Source organism: Branchiostoma lanceolatum, chromosome 2 (assembly GCF_035083965.1).
Source record: "Branchiostoma lanceolatum isolate klBraLanc5 chromosome 2, klBraLanc5.hap2, whole genome shotgun sequence".
NCBI lineage: Eukaryota > Metazoa > Chordata > Leptocardii > Amphioxiformes > Branchiostomatidae > Branchiostoma > Branchiostoma lanceolatum.
Window position 1 is genome coordinate 35,616,922 of NC_089723.1, and position 23,689 is coordinate 35,640,610.

At 41.3% G+C, this 23,689-nt stretch overlaps 1 protein-coding gene and 1 long non-coding RNA gene across 3 annotated transcripts; both read left to right on the forward strand.

Annotated features, from left to right (window-relative positions):
• Window positions 1–326: 326 nt before the first annotated feature.
• On the forward strand, window positions 327–5,414 carry LOC136426778 (uncharacterized). The gene is made up of 3 exons (XR_010754356.1): window positions 327–670; window positions 4,010–4,065; window positions 5,006–5,414. It is a non-coding gene; the product is annotated as an uncharacterized lncRNA (long non-coding RNA).
• Window positions 5,415–8,740: 3,326 nt separating this feature from the next.
• Window positions 8,741–22,721, forward strand: LOC136428854 (vesicular glutamate transporter 3-like). Of its 2 annotated transcripts, XM_066418651.1 has the most exons (15): window positions 8,741–8,932; window positions 10,714–10,843; window positions 13,566–13,580; window positions 15,013–15,435; window positions 15,954–16,069; window positions 16,432–16,564; window positions 16,902–16,989; window positions 17,768–17,854; window positions 18,098–18,219; window positions 18,706–18,858; window positions 19,271–19,400; window positions 20,006–20,119; window positions 20,549–20,679; window positions 21,096–21,217; window positions 21,804–22,721. In XM_066418651.1, the coding sequence occupies exons 2-15, from the start codon at window positions 10,727–10,729 to the stop codon at window positions 21,856–21,858; spliced, it is 1,806 nt and encodes a 601-aa protein (XP_066274748.1). In that variant the 5' UTR covers window positions 8,741–8,932; window positions 10,714–10,726; the 3' UTR covers window positions 21,859–22,721. The 2 variants fall into 2 exon arrangements, with proteins under 2 accessions (XP_066274748.1, XP_066274749.1); XM_066418652.1 differs by lacking the exon at window positions 13,566–13,580 and having other exon boundaries at window positions 8,744–8,932.
• The last annotated feature ends 968 nt before the right edge of the window (window positions 22,722–23,689 follow it).

A 23,689-nucleotide genomic window follows, 5' to 3' on the forward strand; every position in this document is an offset into this window, starting at 1 on the left:
ATTCAAATAAATCAAATAAACAAAAGAAACAAGTTGGGTGATAGATAAATGAAACAATATAGTGAGAACACAATACAATAGAGAATTTACCATGACTTGGTTAATCATAAATGGATATGTGTTAGATGTGCAGTTAAACCATATAATTGCCTTAATTACCAAAGATTCCTAAAGACTGTATAGTACCAGTCTTTGTCAAGGAATGAAGAAATTCATCTTGATTTCTTGTGACGTGTACGTTGATGCATGCGCGGTCCTAATGATATTTCCGTCAAAGCGGAAGCGACAGAATATTCATTATGCGGGCCGTGGGTAAAAGAGATGATCCACTTCCTCCACGCACATATCACGTTAGCCTCTTCCACATCGCGCCGCTAGGGCTATAAAAGAAGACGACGCCACCCTCTCGACCACTCTCCGCCACAAGACGTTCATCACAAATCCCGAAGTATGTTGCGAGCCACGCTGTGTCTTGTTGTGCTGTGTTTGTTGGCGGCGGAGTTGCAGGCCGACGAGGCCGAGGACATGCGGCGGTTCGTCACGATGTTGGAGATGGTGATGAACAACTCTCCTCCGGGGGGGCCTCGCATGTCCAAGTCGGTCATGGCCAAACTGTGCGAACGCTTCCCCATCCAGTGTAGCAGGATCGGAGAGGGAGCGTGGACAGGGAGTGAGTCCGTCTTACATTCTGCCTCCTGTTGTGAGCTTTTGTGTTCCTTTTCTTGTGGGGTCGTGCGGTGTAACGGCAGGGTGTTGGGTCCATTTTTTCAGTCAACCTCCTGGTTCTTACTTCTCCTTTCTTTGACTTGTTACTTTCGCCAATAAGGTTAATATGTTTTTGGTATCGTTCGGATTGAGTCCATTTTACATTCTGCCTCTTGTAGTGGGCTTTTTGTGTTACTTTTCTTGTGGGGTCGTGTGGCGTAACGGCAGAGTGTTGAGACCTTCTTTTTCAGTCAACCTCCTGCTTTTTACTTCTCTTTTCTTTGTCTGTCGCCAATAAGGTTAATGTTTTTGGTATCGTTTGGATGTGAGCCCATTTTACATTTAACCTCTTGTTGTGGGCTTTTTGTGTTTTTTCGTTTCTTCGATCATATAATTACCTTCGCCAAGAAGTTGGGGTCGTAAGGTGTAACGGCAGGGTTTGGCCTAGAACCCAACGGTCCTGGGTTCGAATCCCCTGACGCCACCGATGTTGTGCCCTCGGGAAAGACACTTAACACGACATTCCTTACTTCACCCAGGTGTAAAAAAAATTGATAAATTGTTCTCCGTACGTAGCGCTGTTGAAATAAGTTATGAAAAACTTGAGTGCAATCGTCCTTGTCTGTCCAAAAGTGAATTAGAAAAAAAGAAGAAAAAAAAGAATCATGTTTTCGGTAGTGTTTGGATACACATATGCATGTAAATGGCTTAGCAATATAACTCAAGAAGCTATGGATAGGTTGTTATGAAAGCTGGTATGTGGATAGGTCCTATCGAAAAAAATCGGATTAGAGTTTGGGCGCTCTAGGGGCTTTTCTTGATACTGCAACAAAGCTCCCGGTTTTGATATATCCTGTTCTATGAAAGCTATGGTTTTACGATTTATGGGTGGTAGATATCTTTTCTACCCGAGAAGAAGTGACATAGGTTTGGTCCCTCTGGTTGAACCTTTAGTTCCTTTTACACAAACAGGTCATAATTCAAATTGTCTACCATATCCTGTTGCCACAGAAAGCCATCAAAAAGACGTAACATGTAACGGCTGTTGTGAAATATCGTTTCCTGACTCACTGTGACAGACGTTACCTGCGGTCGAATCAGGTATCCTTCAATCATTTGCATCGTGCTGAAAGCCCCTCTCTGGTGTGATGAACGTTGTGCACCGCCACATGGAGATCATCTTTTAACCTGTGCGCATCAGCACTCCGTCTTACGGGACCTTTAGCTTCCACCTTCTGTGATAAAACGGTCACGAATCCCATTGGAGGCGATTTTGCTACGTCTTTGTAAGAAGAGAGCAAACGGCACCGTAAAAAGCGTGACAGTTCACTGCGATATTTCTCGTGTGATAGTAAGTTGTGTACATCTTGGGTAGCTTTTAGAGGATACGTGTAGATAGTTCTGCCGGATGATAGTTACGCGAGTATGCATCAGTGTTACGTTCCCTTCTTTAACTCTCTATTCCTGACAATGATAGAAAGCGCCGTTGACTGTATTTTCGGTCAAGGTCGGGTTAAAATGCACGGTACTCTCTCGAGTCAAAGTTGACCTAAACTTTCGTCGTCAGTGACTGCACGCACGGATGACAAAAGCGATATTTAGGTAGTCACTTCTTAATTGTCGTATTTTACATGCTTGCCTTCCTTTCCACGAAAACTCGAACGTTAAAGGAAACCCAAGCAATACAAGGGCCCGAAAATAGGAATTTGAAAGTCAATTTATTTAGTCATATCTTTACGTAAATAGTTTTAAAAAAAACACTATCACAATGCTGTGTTAAGGTAGCTGCACTTTAGGAATCAAATTTTAGCCAGAAACAAACTTTTGTCGCGTCAAAGTTGACCCTCACGTTTCGTCGTTTGGCTGCACGAACGGATGACAAAAGTGATCTCCAGACTGGGAAAGATGTGTACAACGCTACAGAAATGGCTAAAAAAAAAGGGGTTCCAGAATGTGTTCCGGAGCACTGGCTAATTTAGATTTCGTCGTAAAAACGTTACTATTACTAATATCATCTATACGATTGTCGTGTCGACTATACGCAGCGCCGGCTGATGCTTGGGTCACATTTTCAATCTGGGGCCCGGCCGGGCAGTGTTGGGGAACAAAAAGTATGATATAAAAGACACCAAAAAAACACACAAAACGTACCATAAATTATTCAAGAGCATAGCTTGTGCATATTTATTGATATACATTTTTTTTTTTCGTTTCCGCAAACAGCCCGGCCGGGTCCCGGCTGGAAAATGTGACCCAAGCATAACGGCGCCAATTGGGGGGCAAGGCAGAAGAGAAGTATACGCTGTTCCTCCTTACCTCAGCGCCCCAAAAAACAAAGATGACGGAGGGGTGGGGGGACTGCGGTAAACAAAAACACGCTGCCTTATATGGAAACGCGGGCATCACTGAACCGTCAGTCACAGTGATTGACAGCACTTCCGGGCACAGTCTGTGACGGTCGGGCTGTGTCACGTTCTGTGCCTGGGAAAGCATAGAACGTGACGGGCATGGTTTGTGACGGTACAGCGGGTAAGCAGACTTGCAGCGGCAGTGGAGACAAATGACGGGTGCAAAGCAGATTTTGACAAGGGGAAGGAATGCCGGGGGGAAAGGAAGGACTTGGGTAGGGATGGACATGTAGCATTTAAATTTCTCTTCAGAACGCCGACGACTATCTCGGGGGCAGAACCCAGACCTTCCAGATCTAACCCAGAAACGCGATGCTCGACCACTAGGGGTGGGTACCGGTACCGTGTACCGGTACAAAACCGGTATTTCTTAATGGACCGGTCCAAAAAAACCGGTCCGTAAAAAATCAGTGGACCGGCCTATGGACCGATTAGAAAATTCATTGTACCAGGCTACTTGCAGGCGGCAACATAACTGGTCTAAGAAAATACAAAACAGCAGATTTAACGAGTCATTTTCGAAGACGTTAGCTGTGAATCATATAGAAACACTTAAAGGATGAGTAAACAGACGGCGAGGAGAGTATAGTTATAATTTTGAGACAAAGTGCAAACCTAAGAAATTATATCGTTCCAGACATGACGTTTGGAGACTTTTACGTGTGTCTCGCTCTGCAAAATATGATGTACTGCGACACTACTATGATAAGGTACAGGTACAGGTCCGGACCTGGACCTGACCCTCTGGACCTGGACCTGGGCCGGACCTGAATTTTATGTACCGGTACCCACCCCTATCGACCACTAGTACTAGAACAATACACGGGTTACAAAATAATGTATAGATACTTTGCACACTTAATAAATCTACACCTTCTTTTCTTCCCCTTCTTCAGACGGCCCCAAGCTTGCGTGGCCCAGATTTGGATAGAATGGAGTCTTAGTTTTTAAGGTAAGCGGTCTTAGTCTCTTTAAATATGCGTACCAGTGTGTATTATGTTACTTTTTTTTCAAATTCATTTTACTTTAAACAAAATCATCTACCCATGTATGTTTTATTTCATCTGCCGGCCATATGATTATCAAGTCGTAAATGAGGTTTTGCCAGTTTACTTCACTACTAAAATCTATAGATCGGCCATTTGAACCTTGACCCTTTAGTAAAATTGTCACCCTCGATATAAACATATTTCGCTTAATGCCTTTTGGCATCAGATGACACGCATGCTCTTTTAGAATTCAAACTTCAAACTTTTATCGAAATGCAGAACATTGAATACAACGTAGACAGGACTGAATTTGCGCTGATATTTGACAGAGTAAATAAAAAGCGAAACAACATTACAACAATGAACAGAACTGACCAAAACGTATATCAAATCCACGGAATTAAACAGCTAGTTTCATACACGAATAGCCTTTAAAATAATCTCTCTTTCCTCTTTTAAAAGATGCCAGCTCCACGGCCTTGAACTTCGTTGACTTTGGATTTGTGATGAATGTTCTGTGGTATGAAAACTGGTTCCAGCGTAAGGATTCTGCCATACGTGTAGGGGCAAAGGGTCATTCAAATGGAGCTGGAGAGGTTCCTTCTCCGATAGCTTTGATCTGAAATCAACTATGTTTTGAATGAATGTATTTTAGATGTTTTAGATCTTTGGTACCACAGGAGGATAGGTCTCTGGGTTGCTATCTTGTAAGCCCGGGGCCACAGTTAGTGGCTGATTCATCAAACTGTCCGCTTGTAAGTCGGATTAGTGATGAGAGACCACAGATCAAAGACGTGGAGCCAAACATTTTATAAGATAACCACTCCGTCGCCTGGATGTAACTAGAGGCTTTTATATTGCTTTGAAGTATAATATAATGTGTTTTCCTGTTCTCATTCACAGATATCCCAGGATGTGCGTTTTGCTGCCTCATCCGCTATGACAGTACGTGCAACAGACATCCAGAGACATGGTCAACAGAGTTAGAATACATATGTACAACGTCACTTCACAAATGTAATAGTCACTGTTCTTATTTACGCACACGACTACATCCCGCAAGAGCCGCTGCACCCCCAAGACTCAGCATTCAGGGAACCTCCGCCCAAGATCCTACTTAATCATAGACAGACTTTGATAAAACAGCGGCACCATTACACAGCATCCGTACCGGACGTTAGGTATCCACTATCGTTAAAAACCTTCTGACTATAGATGAGATGGGCCTGATTTTGTGACTGACTCAGTTACTTTTGAATATTTCACAACTAGCAATCATTTAGACGATGCACAAAATAAAGCAGAGGATGTACATCTTTGTGATGGAGTCTTTAATGTGTGAATGGCCGAGTGGGTAGAGTGTTCGCCTTGCATACGGTAGGTCGTGAGTTCGAACCCCGGCCGGGTCATACCATAGACTGTATAAAAATGGTACATACTGATTTCTCTGCTTAGCACTCAGCATTTGGGAAATAGTATGGAAGTTAAACACACACCACTACCAGTGGACTAGCCCCCTGCTGTAGTGATTGCACAAAGTTGTGTGGCCCAAGGGCTACTGAAACGGAGATGAGCGCTGCCCTATGCACCATCGGTGCGGAAGGAACTTTGACTTTTGACTTTAATGTACAATAAGACACAAACTTGGAAGAACTATTAAGTGTTTGGGTGCATTGAATGTCAAACAAGAGACCAGCGGTAAGGTCTTGCAAAGTGTCCCCGACTAGGTCATGTTGATTTGATTATATGGATGACCTCCGCGCGCGTGCATCGATTTTCGTCCGTTTCAACAAAAAAAAGAGGTTTTCGGCCAAACTGTAAATCATACAAAATGACCTGCAAATGAGAATATGCTGTGAATTGCATAAACAAAATATTTTGGAGAACGGATACTAATGTCGTTGAATGCCCAACCCAATGCCAAAGTCAAAGAAGAAGATGTGAAAAAATAAAAAAATTAAGACTTGTTATGCTGTATAGCATACACTGTGTGTTAAGTTCTGTTCATCCTTCCTGACCACGTAGATTTCGAAACTTTTTTCTTGCCAAACTTTTTTGTTGTCACATCAGTTTTGAGTTCCCCATATAATCAAATCAACATGGGCTTACGACCCAGAAAAAAATCAAGGTCGGTAAGTTGGGATTCCCCTTCTCTCTTTTTAAATTTCGACCGAAGTGACCCAACATACAGCTTATCAATGTAAAACTGAAATACATCAGGTACTGACATCATATTGCTATCATACAGATATACATTGTACAAGCAAAAATATATTACGAGCTCTTTGTAATAGCCACGGCCGTATTTCCTAAACAGCCAGACCAATAAAACAAAGAAAGCATCCAGGCATAATGTTTCTACACATTCTTACATAAACTGCTCAACGCCCTTATCTGTTGACAGAGTGTGAAATACAGGAAGTCTGTTTTGAGTATCAGCACTCAGATTTCAGATCGAAATTGTATGTACTCTTCAAGCAGAGGAGTGGGTCCGGCTGGTTTTCGACGTGCTTTAGGCGTTTAACACACAAAAACCAACCGGTAGTAATATTATTGTATATCCCTTGCCGGTGCTCGACCAAAAAAGTCTATGGGCCGCAGGTTTATGTAGGAACGTTCGGGTGGCCGGAAACACAACATTTCTTTTCCAATGCCTAGTAAGTAGATGACACCACAGGGGGGGATATCAATGACAGGTTGGTGACATTCCTTATAGATGACGGCAGCTTCACTTCCACAAAAAGGCGGTATCTGTGTAAAATGAGACAAAAGCCACCAGAGAAGGTATTTCAATCTACTTGCAATCAGGAAATGATTTTGAAATTGATACGCGTACATGTAATCTTCACTTCATCACCTCTGAATTACTGAGAGTAGATGGAATGGATACGTGCACCTCACTAGATGATAGTGAACTAGTCTCAATAACACGTCTCAAAAACACACAATAGTGAACATAACGGTACTCCTTCTGCCATAATAGAGAAGACTCTTAAGAAAAGAGACGAGGGTCAAGCATGTCAACTGAAGTAAAATATCGACGTAAGCAAAGAGTCTGACTCTACTAGCCTGGTGCTAGTGAAAGCTTTCATTTCATTACATATGTATACCTCGAAGGGCTTGGTACAGGTTGTTTATTGTATGACCGAGAAAACGTATAACAAACATATGCAGGAAAGTATAGAAAACATTAAAAGAGTTAAATATGTATGATATAGTTGGCGAAAGTGTTGTACCGAGCTACTGAGTAGAGTCATTAATACGACAGTTTTTCGTTAATCATTCAGCTAGAATCAACTTTGATTACTTTCAGCAGAATTGGTGTCCTCAGATTCCCTCTCTTTCCTCTCTTATTTTCGCGCCACTTCCCAATCATGTGACAGCAAAGACAACATTAAATAGGTCATGGCGGGCGTAACTATAAGATGGCCTTTGGCAACAAATCTTTGAGACAACAGGAGGCAGCAAAAGCAAGAGAATGGTTGCATTCTACAGTTTGCTGATATTTTTGTTTAAGTTTCTAGAAAACCATGATGGTTCAGGACGAGGGAAAATCCAACACTTGGCATAGACAAGTAGATGTCATATGTTCACTAACACACGTCTGCACACGTCAGGTCAATGTGGTGAGAGCGCCGAAGGGATAAAATTCTCAGCCGTCAGTCTCGCGACCTATGGTTAATATGAGCACCAACAATAGCGACTGGGGCAGATAAATTTGTTTAAAAGTCTGTATCTACGTAAGTTAAAGGGAAGCTACACTTAGACATTTAAAGCGTACTGTACTAAGCTTACTGAACTCCAACACAAGAAACTGTTCACTCGAAAATGTGGGTAAGTCAAATTTCTTGAGTTTGAAATTGCAGCTCAACTACTGAATCTTCTACTTTTAAGTAAACACAGATGAAATTTCAAGTGAATTTGATGGCATCCGATATGCTGCGAGCAATGCTAGCCCATTATATTAAGTTGGTAAATTTTAAATGAAATTGAATTTAAAAGTATAAATCAGGAGAACAGTACCAATTTTCATTTTAAAAATGAATTTGAAAAGGATAGAAACACACCGTAAATCAACACTGAGTGTGAAGGAGAGAGTTCTGGGGAAGAGGCAACTAACGCGGAGAAGGCATTTACCGATTTCAATGGGATTTTGCACTTATTTGCAATATCTGCATCCCATATCCATCGAACACTAACATCTATATGTTCATGTTATCATTGACATCAAGACTTCAAAATCCATTGAATATCACATGAAGTTCAGATGAACAGCACAGAGCAGCAATGGGGAACGAAGGTGGTGAGGACGTTGCACTCACAAGACGACATAAAAATCATCTTAAGTTGCGGTGGTGGATGGCGAAAAAAACATTAACAAACTCTTTGTTCTATCATCTAAAGGTGCGTATCTATAGAAGTCGTATTGTAAAGAAAAAGACGCACAAAAAGCTCATAACGTAACATGTGTTTTAGTGTTAGTTCATGTTATAGCCAGGTGAATGAGACACCTCTAGTTTGTAGTGATCCCCCCGGGAGGTCATCACCCCGCCAGAGAAAGCGTCGAAAACCTCGTCAGACCTGACTCGACCACTTTTGTTCCGAAGAAAATGGCGGAGGTGTGAGGCGATAGGCATCCCTCAGGATTGCAGTATCGTCTTTTTTCGTGCATACATCCTGTCTAAAGAACTACCTTCTTGGTGGTTATATCGTACAAGGATGATTTAGACTTCGTAAAGTTGTAGAGAGTCACTTTATTGGAGATCCTACGAGGCGAAAAGACGGCTTGGGGCCGAGTACTCGTTTTGCTCTAGGCAACTAAAATCAGAGGTAAGTAGAAATTTACATTAACACCCTACTGGGTGTTTCATCGCACTGTTGTTGACTACGTTGGTAACAATTACACGGAGACGACATTATGGAGTTCAACGATACAGATTCGTCCCCCAGAAAGCTTTTCACATTGGTGACATATTTGTATACATACTTCCAATGAAGGTGAAAGTTGCTCAAGCAAGCATGCGATTTGGGGGCGTGGCTTCGTCTTATAGAATGTTGTGCTTCAAGATGACAAAGCAGCCACAACAGATAAGGTAGTCAAAAGTTAACCTAAATTTAAAGCGCCATGCCATTTGTGCAATCTTGTTGATTAGTCTAGTGACTGAGCATATTTCATGAGCACAATGCCCAGAATAGTCTACAGCGTATTGCACATGGCCTAAAATGGCAGAACTGATGTAAGCCATAGATAGTGAATTATTCAACACATAAATGAGATTACTAAGTACAACCGAGATCTGATCGTAAGAACAACGCACTCTAATCAAAGAGACACGTCTTTCTAAGAGATAAAAACTACTGCTATAGGACATTGAATAAACTTGTATTGTAATGCGTGTATTGCAGACACAGCAATAACGTGTCTGTATTTCGGTCCTTTATTCCATTGTTGACGGTGCACAAAGTAAGTTCGTACCGTGACACGAGTCTCTGCTGCTCAAAAAGCTAAATGAATCATTTCTTTCACCAATCTTATGGACAAACAACCTGCAGCTCATTGTGTACGGTAAATGGAATGGACATCATGGTTTCAGGTTCAGCGTAGTTACACACAGATTGATGATACCCCTTTCCACAAGACACTGCAGTCCCTGAGCGGCAGTGCGCTGTACGACAAAAATTAGATCAGTTTGACCCTTGATTTTATAATTATCTTCCCCGAGTACTAGTACTCGGGGAAGGTAATGTTTTTGGTTGAGCCAGCTGTTGGGTGGGTCTGTATGTATGTCAGGAGCATAACTCAAGAAAGCTTCGATCAATCTTTATTATATTTGGTAGGTGTGTAGTGCTTGTTGGAATATGATACATGATACAAAAGAATGATTTAAATCACATTAAGATGCACAAAATGTTAAGAAAAAAGGTTCTGTATCTCTGGAATTCGTTGACCGAGCTGTCAAATCTTTGGTCGCTCAGCGGTCGCAGCCGCTAGTGTAGTGCCATGGGTTTTAACCATTTTTGAAGATGAGACCGTCGTCCATTACTTTCATGAACTTCGTATGTGTAGTAACGGGTGCCAAAAAGAAGTTGTTTTTAGAAGTGGTGGTCGTTCATTGCCCGATAAGTATTGCTCTTCTCTGTCCATGGTGAAAGCAAGACTCGAAAGTTCAAGCCTGAAAGTTGATGATGCATAATCTATGAAGTTTTTGACAGGAATAACATAACTACTTAAGGTTTAAGGACAGGATTTAGAGTAACAGTCCAAACTATTAAGGGTGCACTGTAGATATTGAAACTTTCGCGTACAGCTTATTTTCGCAGTTTTCGCGGTGATCTCTCCACCAATATGTCTCCCTGGTATGCTTGAACCGTACTACAAGATAAATGTAGCTTCAACCTCAAAGTTAAAACACGGCGAAAACCTTCCTTTCCCTTCTAATGCAAAATAAAGACACAGCTAAAGTAAATAAATTTATTTAGCATGTAGCATGTAGATAAAGAAAGATGTAACGTAGCATTAGGAAAGATTTTACATGTCTTCAACCGACATAAATGAACATTCAATGACAAGAACTTACAACCGTTTTCCTTCGTCGTGGCTTTTCTTGCAGGACCCGAGTAAAGATGAAGAGTCCTCCCAAACGCACCCTGGTCTACTCCCTCCTCCTGGTCAGCTTCTTCATATCGGGAGGTCTGTATCCCAGCATGCAACTGGGCTTGTCTGAAGCGGTGACCAAATGGGTACGTAAAAATACAATCACGCCATTCCATAATATTATAGTGACATCTATATTACCTCAGACAGGGAAGGGAAAATACGGAAATAGGAAAGATTTTGGGGGTTTGATAATGTTATTTTTCAACACAGTTGAAATTTTTGGCTTTGTTTTGAAGGCACACGAAGCTCAAGTGCATTCAGTGATGAGAACCAGCTTTGAAATACGTTTTGAGCAGTATTCGTAGTAATTCTTATAATGATTGTTTTTCTTGTATATTACATGATTCTAAAACATGCAGGGTTGAGCTCAAATGTTGCCGATAAGTTGTGCGCATGCGCATAATGATATATAATTGGAATGCAAAAATGTCCTTTTATAACTGGGGCCAATTAGCTGATTGCTTGCATGTAGTAACTCTGCTTCAAAAAATAAACAAACAAACAAACAAGCAAGCAAACAAACAGACAAGCATGCAAATAAATGAAAAGCCAATATCTCAAGCCCAGATCCAGAATCACACTGTATCATCCCCAACAGTTTTACGAGCAATGTGCGGTAGTAAAGTGCACTGCAATAGTTACAGAACCGGTAATCAACGATTAAAGACTAAGAAACATAAAAAGGTGTTGTACTTGCATCTGCTTTGAACTGCTTTTGTGCAATCTTACAATCAAATCTAATATATGTTAATCACTTAAACATATTGTTTTGGACAGATTTTGAATATCAATTCGCAGGTTAAACTCTATGTTACATACGTCCAATTTATAAAAATGAGATTACAATTTAGCTTTATTGGGTTTTTCTTTCGATGTTAGTCTATCCCAAGGGATAAAATAACTTTTTTAAACGGCTACAGCTTAAACTTGGCAATGTTTGTACAGCAGATGGTTCAATCAAGGTGCCCAATATCCTCAGCTAGCTCTAAACAGGCATTATAAAGGGGCATCAATCATGTCGGTTGGAATGTACCCTCTGGCAACTTTGGCACATCGTTGAAAGCGTACAGACAATAGCTTGGGCGGGAAAAGCGATCTCAACAAGAATCACTCTTAAAGAAAGCCTTAAATCTAGGTATTTAAAGTGACGAGACGCACGAGACTGCCAACGTTAAGAGTGTGACAAGACTGTTTAGTCACCTTAAATGAATCTAAAAATTCACTATGTAAATATATGGCTCTATTGACCTGTGGTTATAACGAAGACGAAGAGTCAGGCCAGGGTATGCAGTAGCCTGCGGGCAGGACGACCAGAGGTTAATGGGTATCAAACGCACATTATATACCTCAAACTGTGACAGTGATCAAAATCTCATATTTTTCAGTCCTTTCCGTATTCTAGGCAATAGAGATAGTTTTTGATGTTTTGTTTTCTGGAGCTCTCGATAGTCTCTTCTCATGTGTCAGTGAAAGTACAGATATCCACCTGACTGCCTTGGGCGACACGCAGGCATTGTTAAGAGAGTGTGACTCGTCCAGTCGCTTAACAACAAAAGCCCTCTCATGAAGCAGCCATTTCTTATCTTCTCAAGGATGAAATCGCCTTAAAAGGGAAGCTTCATTTAACAATGGACAGGGCCTAAGTGTTGAATCGCACTTCTAAACTATACCACAAATATTGGATCAAGGAAAAATCCTAATTGTGCTAATGTATATCATTGTGGGTTAAACAGCTTTTTTGTTGAAGTCTAATACCGTCAATAAGAACGAAAACTTTGATTATACGTTTTGATATAGGGCTATGAATTGAAATGGCAAATTTCCCTAGGGGTAACCCGCTGACATGTCCCTATTTATCCACCACATATGATACACAAGATGTCATGTGATATCCAGTTTTCAGTTTTTAATCACTTATCTCACCGAAAAATGTGTGATGCATATTGCAAAAAAACTACTACTAAATATGATCTTTGAAGACAATGGATAGAAAATGAATTTTGGGCATTGTTTTCGAACATGTGCGTATTTTATACCTAGGGCAATTTTCATACAGCACTTATCATTGGCGGGAAAAAAGTCTGACTTGGGATTACAAACAAGGTTATACAATTGACAGAGATCAAAAAGACTTTAGAAAGCAGCTTTCTTTGTGAAAACATTCAACAGTGAAACGAAATACACTACTCAACAATACACACTTTTATTGTTTACTAAAATATATCCCATGGCGATATCTCACTGATTCAAGAGCTCCCATATTTCTGCCGACCTTTCTTGACCTTGAATCATCTGCTTCTCCGCCGGCAATTTAACCATTTCAATAGAACTGTCAGCATAGATAAGATGTACATGTTGTTATCACATTTCCTTTATCAATAAATTATCATTTTTCATGATTTGTATAATCGAGCAAGTGACTGGCCATCTTATTCTCCATTGGCATTGCAAAGCGTTGCCGTTGAAAGAAAGCGATCACAAGAAACTATCAGAAAACTCACACCCTAGAAACATTACATTAGCCTCATTTCCTTCTGGCTAGATAGTGCAATGATAACTCATATTTCAGCAAACGTTGGAATGGAGTTGTTAATAAAAAGTTCCACAACCAAGGTTACAGTAGTTTTTTTCCTATCATGCGTTTTGTTTTTTTAATTCTTTTTTAAAATTTCTTGTTATTCTTTCACACCTGCTGCTAGCGTTCACCCTGTGTCTCTTGATTCTTCCCCTTGTATTCCTTACCGGTGACTTGTATCCCAACTTGTATACCAACGATGTTGCTCTCATCACGCCTTACGCAACCAGCATCCAGATGCCAAGGTAAGTACGTAGTGTAGTCTAAAGGCCACAGCAAGTAGATTCTATGGATGACATCCACACGAGTATTGTTTTTTTCGTTTGCCTCCAGCGATGGTTAGCCTCAACCAGTCTCTGCGGGTCGCTGGGAAAATAGTAGAAATTGGCCAAATAGAGTCAATTGTATGAAGGGAGTAGGCTACGGAGAGAGGGTCAAATATGCAACCCTGGCGGATGGAAATGTTATCCTCCATGGCCAAAGTCCCCCGGCAAATGTTCTCTCTATAGCCGAGGCTGTTAGTCTGGTAGAGACTAAGCGATGGTCAACATATTCATGACAGGAGAATATAAAAAAATGGGACACAGTGAGGTAGCCTGTACATGGAGTTGCAGTGACACGATGCTATATAGCTACCACACTAGTGTCATTCTGTGCACTTCTTGTGATTGGATACAGAAATGAATGTCCTGTTCGTTGTGACACCATACTTTGTAGCTTCAATTCTTGTTACAACCTTTCTGGCCTAGATTCTTGAAATTTAGGTATTTTTTGCCCATTCTATTATCTATCTTGTATAAGATTTGGAGTATGCAGGGGATTTCATCCATAAAATGTGCTTGTTGTGGCCTAACACAGTGGTGATAATTCCCAAAGATAATTCCCAAAGTCTACAGTATGGGATGTAACGTTATATTGGAAGAACAAGTGACGAATGACGAATGAACTTCTTCAATTTCCTCTCGCTAAACGCGGGCCCTTGCTGCTTTGTACCATAATCATGGCTGCTTTTGCACTTAATACACTCTCATGACATAATTTCTGTATAACATAAATGAATTTTTGTCCTCACAGTCTATACATGCTCTAAGTTAAGAATCCAAACTTTGCCTTGAACTTTTGGTTGGTTTCTAAGAAACTCGTGATAATGTTAACGTTTGACTACGGTACTCTAGCATCAGGCAGCGTTAACTCTCCTAAAATGACACATGCGTGTGACCCGTGTGTAAATGGGTCCTACTCACTCCCACAGTTTGGTGTTGAGAAGTTGCAGTGTTGGTGAACTCACAGGCTAACAATGAATTAACGGTCGACCTAACTCCCCCCATATATATGTAACATCTTACTTCACTTTGTTCAACACACGAGCCCCTTGTGCTATTTGGCAAAAAATGTACATGGTGACCCTCTAATCTGCTTTGAATAAACCTGTGCATCCTAGCTACCCCCCCCCCATATGTAACATCTTATTTCACATGAATCCATTGTGATGTTTGTCGAGAAATGTACTTGATAGAAACTATTTTGAATATAATGACAGAATCAGTTTCCGATTATTAAAAGATAACAATTATGTTATGTGACATACAAGAATCACAAAGGTAAAGAATGTATGTGTCATCGCATATTCTAAGAATGACAACTAAGATGTTTACAAAGTAGGATTCTTCCTTGAAGGAAATCGGTGAGGAAACTCCAAGCAGTCGGGCAGAGATCCCGTCTCCGGCTGCGCATGCGCAGAGAGAGAAAACAGAGAAGACACCATGGTACATGAACTTCATCCGGGCATTTCTAGAGACGGAGCTCGGACCAGATTCCAGGGTATCCAAAAGGTCAACAACCAAACACGAGAAACACCACGTCCAAAACCACGTGGTCAAAACATCAGGCAAGCACGAGAAGAAATCCCACCACCACCATGAAAACGAGGAAAAGTCGTCTGAAATGGAATCTCGTGAAGAGAAGAGCAGTATCGGTTTAGCTGTTGTCCAAGCCATGCAGGATTCTGAAAACGCGCTACACCAGTTCCTGAGAGAATCCCTCCTGACCAGGTCAGATGAAGAAATCAAGGAAGAGCTGAATGAGAGAGTTAAGAAACAGGTACTAGCTTTATTTTGAATTCTTTGCTATGAAATGATAATGATAAACATTGATACTTAAGGCATTGTAAGTACTTTTAGATAAAATTCTATACAGTGATGATACAGTGGACGGTGACCATGCTATATTATGCGGCCCTCTTGCCATAGCCACTAGACGGCAATCGCTGAGCAACCGTTGAGCAACCCAAATTGGATTCGTGTAGCCCTTGATTCTACAACTCAAATATATCTCAAGATGTAAAAGTATGACTTCAAAGACGAGCAAAGTGTGCAAAACGTAAAAAGATTAATCTTTTTTTTAATGAAAACTGCTGAGCAACATGTCAAATGTTTGGTCATTCAGAGGCCGTAGGCTCTAATTGAAAGGTACCTGGTTGCCTCAAAACTATTGATGCATTAAGATCTTATACGTAAATCATTCTTTACCATAGATTGGTTGAATCGTCTATCAATAATCTTGTCCGTTTGCTCAGTGAAATAAACACTAATTGTAACACTAATTCAATTCCCGTGCAGGACGATGGGGACTGGGTGCAGGCCATGGGTATAGTGCATCATCTAATGTTCCCCATTGGTCAGATCTTCTTCGCCTTCCCGGGCGGTTTCGTGGCGGCCAAGGGCTCGGCAGTCAAGTACGTGTTACGATAATTCACTTTTGCAAAATAAGCATCAAAACTACTAAGGTGTAAAAGTCAATTTTTACGATGGTTAAACCATTAGTCAACATGTGACAAGCAGCAAGACAGGATAATCCATACTTTTTGGTCCAATAGGACTACAGATCTTGCTCAGTGTCACTGACGAAAGGCAGTGGATGCTTTCTGAAACGTCAGACCGTTTCCAAAATCTATCCAGTTGCTTTCAAGAGTAACTGTTAATTTGCGTATCTTATTACCTAGCTGTCTAACCTTCATCGACGTAGTAGGACAATGATGAGGCAATGGGAAAATGTTACCGGCATGTAAACTGTAATGGTGATGTCTTGTTCATCCAGAATCCTGGGTACGATGATGTTTGTGTCCTGCCTGGTCCACCTGTTCGTGCCTCTCCCCATGACGTTCCGTGGAAGCCCCCACACCGGCGATGTTGCTGTGGCCGTCATGATGTTTCTAGAGGGCTGCTGTCAGGTTTAACACTTACTGGATGACATTCATTGTACCAATATGTTATAAGAGACTTATGTCTGAAATATCTTCATCAAAATGATAATAACTTTCTACCTTTGGTCGCATTTCATTAGTATACATGTCACCTCCATAAAAATGGAGGTATTGAATTTGTATGTTTGTGTGAATGTGTATCCGTAGCAACGATTTCATAACCTCTGGATGAATTGTGATGATATTGGGTATGTGTTGTGAACCAGGAGGCTAATGTCGATTTTTGGACTGAACTTGGTACTGCACCAGTATGACCAGTTTTTGTATCTTTTGTCTGATATGCACACGTGTTCCTGACATGTAGGGAGTGACCATACCTGCGGCTTACGGTGTGCTCCATCGGTGGGCGCCCAAGTCGGAGAGAAGTACCATGGTGTCTCTCACCTTAGCAAGTAAGTCACACAACGTCGACCATGGCCACCTGACTTTCTCGAGAACATTTCTGTTTCTGGTAGTCTCTACCAGACTAACTACGGTCACCGTGGCTTTGGGGACATTGGCCTGCGCAAGGGGAAATGTTTCCCTCACCGCAACAACTTTAACGATTGACTGTGTGTGTAACATATCGAGTGTATTTTTCGCAGGGTTAGCCCTTAGAAACAGCCACCCGCTAGTTGGGCAACCCTGGCAAGCAACAACATGCATGAAACGAATAAATAGATACCCTCAACCCCTCTTTAGCCAGTTATCAACACCATTTTTGCCGCATTTCACTATCTATCATGAACACCCATAGGAAGGTCTATTGGAGGCTATTTAAGTAAAGCCTCTGTCACACATCACCGATCATGGACTCCTGACTGTCTCCAGATCATCGTTGGGAGTTAGTCGAGAAAAAGTCATCTGTAGTTGGGATTTCGTCGGCGAGGTTGACCTGTTGCCTTTAAAGGTCGTCTGTGCCAGCTTCTGATAGATGAATGTCGAAAAGTCATATTCTGCTTGGATGTAATCCGAGGAGCTAGTGGAGCTAGACTAGAATGGATTCTACAGTATGTATCAGACCCAGCAGATTCGTGGGAAGGTCCTGAATGTGTGACAGGGGTTTAATGGCACATATTTGATGAGAACCGCAATGTTTTATTGCTCCCATACAAACGAAGTTGTTATACTTTCTTGGCGCAGAATGCTTTGAATCTGTACGGAAATTACTATTTTTATTTGCTTTGATAGTGTATTATGTAGGAAGGCTGTCTGGTCAATTTGCGTGCGCTGCCTTGAAACAAGCCCATGGATACATGCCTGCTTTCTACATTTACGGTAAGAGCTCTACAACCATGGTTACTGCATCCACATCGCTGTTATACAAAGTTCGCTGCCATTATGTTATTTCACTGGATGTTTAAGTCGCTGATATTTGGAAATAGAATCCCTCTACCTTTTTTCCTTAGAAACCAGAATACGGTGTATTTGTATTTTCCATTTATCCCAAGAGTTACTCAAGATGACATCTATGTTTGTTGATTGTGCCCCGGTACTGAGTACTGCATTCAAATCCCTCAGGTCCACTCGGTATCATATGGTCGCTAGTGTGGGTTCTATCCGTGAAGCCCAACCCGAGTCTGGACGACAACATCGACACATCAGAGAGGGACAAGATCAACTCCGGCAAAAACACGGCGCAGGTGAGAACAGGTTAATTGGTTAATTTTGGCCTTGGCAGACTGTATGTCAAGTAGGCTATGACAACCAAGCTTAAGAAAGACCTCAGTGAATTGTTTTTAGCTCTTGTGAATTTCTTTGTTTTATTCGTTATTGTCAATTTCTCGCTGACTCTGTCTGATGCTTTTTCCCCATTGGCTCTCCTAAGGCAAATGTATAAAGCAGAAAATTGAAGACAGGAAATGCGTTCTAGGACCTTTCTGGGTCCTTTGACCTAACTTCTTGTCAGACTCCAAGGCGTACCTAGCATGCCGAAACCAGCCACTTTACTGCATTTAAATAACTACGGACACACACACAAAGAAACAAAGAAACAAAGAAACAAACAAAGAGTTACACCGAAACAAATCCTCCGTACACGGAGGCAGCAAATGTGTCTGATTGTCCATATCTTGAAAAAAAGATTCAGGGGAACAGAATACGATCATTTTTCGATATTTTGCCACCAGGATGGAAGTGACATCCCGATGAAGGAGGTCCTGACAGACCGGAACACAGTGTCATACCTGGCGACCGGCCTGTGTTTCGCTTGGGGCATGAGCGTACTGCTGAACCACGCACCGCAGTACTTCGCCGAGAAGGTCGCTCTAGACGTCGGAAAGGTACTTTAGATATAACGTTAAGTCAACCCTTGTCTTCTACGTGTATGTATGTTTAACTCATGTACTCGTGTCTTTTCTTTCCTGTATAACTTGTCATACTTTTGTCAAGTCATACGATAGACAACCTGTACCTAGCCATTAAAGTTTGAAAGCATAAGAAGGTCTTTCAATCGTTCATAATATCTTACTATCTCATGAGTACTTTACATTTGTACCGCAGCAGCCGCTTCAAAATATTTTTGTCCCATGCCAAATAGCATCACCAAGAACGCTGAACTCATTCCAGACCTAGAAAAGTACATAATTTTTGTGCATATCTCATACCTAATAAAGAATTGCACTATGTATGTTGATATTTGACATCAAACTGTAACATAGTGGTCATTCTCATGACAGAATCGTTTAATTTCAGTCCCCTTGGTTGCTCTGGACGCTTCCCCTGGTGATGTCAGGAGGGATGCTAGCAGCAGGACCTGGAACCGACATCGCCATCTACAAGGGCGCCAGCGCGACGACCACGCGTAAAGTTGTGACTGGCTTTGGTGAGTGTGTTATTTACAGGGTAGGAGGGAGATGGAGCGAAGATAAAAATTATGACTATGTGATACATTGACTCTGCGTATGTTTATAACATTCTGTTTGATGTACATTGTATACTAACAGGTGCTTTCGAGTTTAGGCCTTTCAATGCGGTCACATTCGTCGTAGGTCGTCGTACGATTTTGATGTCGTAGAGTGTCTGTAACAGAACTAACAACCACCGGCAAGGATGTAAGACAGACTTTTCCAGAATAAAACAGCTGCATTTTGTAAGGTACACATGCACGGTTATCTCGAAAAAATGACAGGTTGGATCTTACGACGATCGCATGACAATCGTACGACGAATGTGACCAGGGCCTTACATGCACATCTTGAAAATACATAACGGCTTTTCGAGATAACGTCAGTCACACAGACAGCTTTCCTTTTCTACTCCCCAAGCAGAGGTTGATGGGGTAATTTGTGACCTTCTTATGCCCCATTTTTGTTGTGAGGTGGGGAGAGCTGACAAAACGCGACATATGGCAAGAAGGTCGCCATTTTCCCTAACAGCCCTTGTTTGGAGAATAATCCTTGTTTTGAAATTGGAATGCTGTTTACACAGTTGGTGCCAGTGTGTTCTCATTCGTGTTGGCAATGGCCTTCACCAAGAGCCAGGCGTACGCGTACGGAGGGACGGTGGCGTCCATGGTGATGATCGGCATGGCAATGGGAGGAGGTGAGAAGCTGATTCCTATTATTTGTTTGTTTGTTTGTTTGTTTCTTCAAAACGGTACATCTTTGTGAGCATATTCTTGAACTTACATATAGACTATCAGGTAGTGTCAGTCGTATTCCTTTACTGCAGCTGTTTTTGTTGTTGAAAACTTTGGAAGAAGATAACTCAGGCAGGGATTGCTGAATTCTCATTGTCTTTGGCCTGTAGGTACCTTAGATGATAATTAACATAATGCATGCATAATATGCAAATCAGGACGGGACGTAATTTTGATAACTAATAAGAAAAACTTGTAATTCGACTGGATACCATTCTAGTTTTGTTATACACGAAAAACATGTATAGTAATGAAAGACAGTACTCTATAGCCAGTTTCTTGGTCTCCTGAGAAAAGTCTTAAATGAAGGGGTCCATTTCAATTTGACCCAGGTTATGGCGTGACACCGTTGGATGCTTCGGACCGGTACAGCAGCATTGTTGTCGGTATCGGAGTGTCCCTCAACACGGCACTGTTTCTGGTCAGTCCTGTGGCCGTCATGGCACTCAGCGGTCCTGGCGGGGTAAGTACCAACATGGATTGGGCTTCTTCTGTTGTTTGTCATAATAATGGTGGCCTGTAACGTTACGCTCTCCTCGTAAGAAATCGCTATGGCTGTTAAGCCTCGTAGAAACGACGAACTGTACTGAAGGGGTACAGAGTTATTCATACACAACCAAAGAGTTGTATACCTAGCGCCGACTTTTCGGTGGCCGTCTGCCACCTATCTCAGGGCAATGCTGACTGCTTCTACTTTTGCACTGCAGCTAGGTGTCGCTGCTGCAGTGTGAACGGAATGTAGTCCCAAACGTGACTGAGTTTACATCACGTACTGTGTATTTCATGAGATGCTCATGTGATGAGTTATGAAGTATGGAAAGTGTTAGAACTGTTCGGCAAATGCTCTGCATAATATTTTAAGTCTTTGTCTGACTTCAGGCGGGGAAAAGGCAAGTGGAGGCAGTGTCCGGCTGGCGAATAGTTCACATCGTCACGGCCGTCGTCATGGGGGTCGCGCCGATGATCTATGGAGCTGTAACAGGAGAGGGAGAGATCTTCAAGTGAGTCTTGTCTGTTTCTGGTAGTTTCTACCAGACAAAGTAAGCTGGCTGTAGGGAGAATTATTCACCAGGGGAGTTGACCACCATTGGCTTTCATTTGGCGGCGCAGGGGGAAATGTAAACCCTTACCATGGGATCACTCTTCTGGCGAATTATTCAACCTATTGTTTTGCCGAATTATACCATCCATAACCCCCTAGGAAAGCCTGGTGGAAGCTATATTTATGGCACTTTGTTTGCAGTCAGGATCTTACAAAATCAGCCACTATGCATTTTCATTTTCAGTATCTCTGATACAAAATTCGTCTGATATCTAAAATTTAGAAACAAGTTGGATGGAGTAAGAAGTCTTCTTTATTCATTGATCTCAACTTCGTCATAATACAAAAAAATGTACAATGAACTGGACAGAAGGAGCAGGATAAATCATTTTTCTGTCTTCTGTCCAAAATAAAATTATGCCAACAAAACATTGTGCGTTTTGGTCGACTCACGAAGCTCTGAGTGTTTTTGATAATCATCATGTAATCAATGACAAAGAAGTTACGGATGTTAACCATTTTTTGTGTCTCTTTCATCACAACAGGGGATGGGAGTTCAAAAAACCAAAGCTTCCCAAATGGCTGAAGCGCCGAAAGTGACCATTTTTTTTCGCTGCCTTCTCGACCACCGGTCAACGCACCCACCTAATCAACTAGGGATACGCAGGGATTCTCATCTGCTACCTTCATCATTTATAGAGCAGTATAATAACTAAGCTGGTGTGTTACGCCGAAGGGCGGTTATACTGGCTATACAGATACAGATAACAATGACTTCAGTATTCAAAAGGGTATTCCTGAATGCCCTGCTAGGGTCAATGATGTAATCTCACTGAAACTGCAATAACTATAAACAGTAACTAGACTGCGCAGAACCTCTCATCTGTCCTAGGTATGGATTTTTCTTCTTAAGATAGACTTTTTAACTTTAAGATTGTTACGTTGGAATGCCAATGATAAATGCTATATTATTATAAGTTATCTTTGAATTTTACTAGAAAGCTTAGGTGATCCTGGTGCCTATATAAAAGAAGGATCAAGAAGCATAACGTAGATGGTGTTTGATGATGGATAAAACTAGATAAAACTTTGTGGATTATGTGGCATATTTATTCATTAGGTTTTGATACTTTAGAGATCTTTATATTTTGGACGCAAAAAGGAACATCACTGGATCACGGAGTGAAAGACTATTTCATAGGTGTGGAAGCAAAAGTTTATAACGTAATAGAAAAACTGCCATATGTTAGTACATAGAATATATATACACACTTCAAACAGTGGAACACATTATGAGGTGGATTTTCTTTTCAATCGCAGACGACTATCATCTAAACAATGTTTTAAGTACATATTTTGGTGCATGTTTTTATATGTAATGGTAGCATTTCAGTACATTGCGTTACAGTTGAGTCGTGGGCCAGTCAGTTTGCTTCAAATAAAAAAGTACATCATGTATTTCATGACTTATGGAGGTATTATGAGTTACTTTTACGTATTAGACTACTTCTTATCCCTGTAAGAACTTTATTACGTAAGACGTGTTGAGAGATTAAGCACTCATCTTCAATCATCGAATAATTATGCTAGTCTAGTTCTCACCTGCATTTGGTGGAACACAACAGAACAGAACAAAACAAAACGCTACAGCATCAACGCCTCTCAAAATGGTTGATAGAATATTGGATATTCTGATATATAACCAGGAACGTCTGTCATCTACTTACGTTTCCTGCCTACGTACATCCTTGTCAAAGCAGCACTCCAGTATATTCTTTGTTGTGAAAGAACATTTCAATATCCTATGTAACGATGCCTCCTGGCGATTCTGAATTGTATTGCATATACGGTGGGAGGAGAAAGTTGGCTCGTGTGCTCTGAGTGTGCTTCCACAAGACAGATGTTTTGCAAGATCAATCTTTAACACAGCATAATACCTTAGAAGGTGTAGCGCTTGGTCTTAGAAAATGACGATAAGTAGAAATGCTAATATCAAAGGATATCAAGGTGGTCTAAACGGTCTCAAATTCAATTGAGTCAAAGGGCAATATTTTGCAAGATGGCGACGCCCAATGATGACTAAAAAAATAAACTAAAAATTTCATTCTTGAAACGCCCCTTTGCACATCGTGGGGTCAATTCTACGGTAAAACAGGTATGACATGGTATTAAACAGACTACCACGTACCATGGAGGGGGGATTTCAGGTCATGCATGGGAGTGTCGCGAGAACATCAGTGCGTAATGCATACTGATCAACTCGTAAACTGGTTGAGCAAGTTCGTTACTTGTTTACGTGTTGGGAGATAGCTTAAAACGTCAGATTTATGTGTCAAACCTTTCCACTAGTACAATACAAGAAGACGATGCTTCTGCTGTCAAGTTTAGCCACATTTTAGACCTTTGCTACAAAGATCTATTGTGGTCAAGT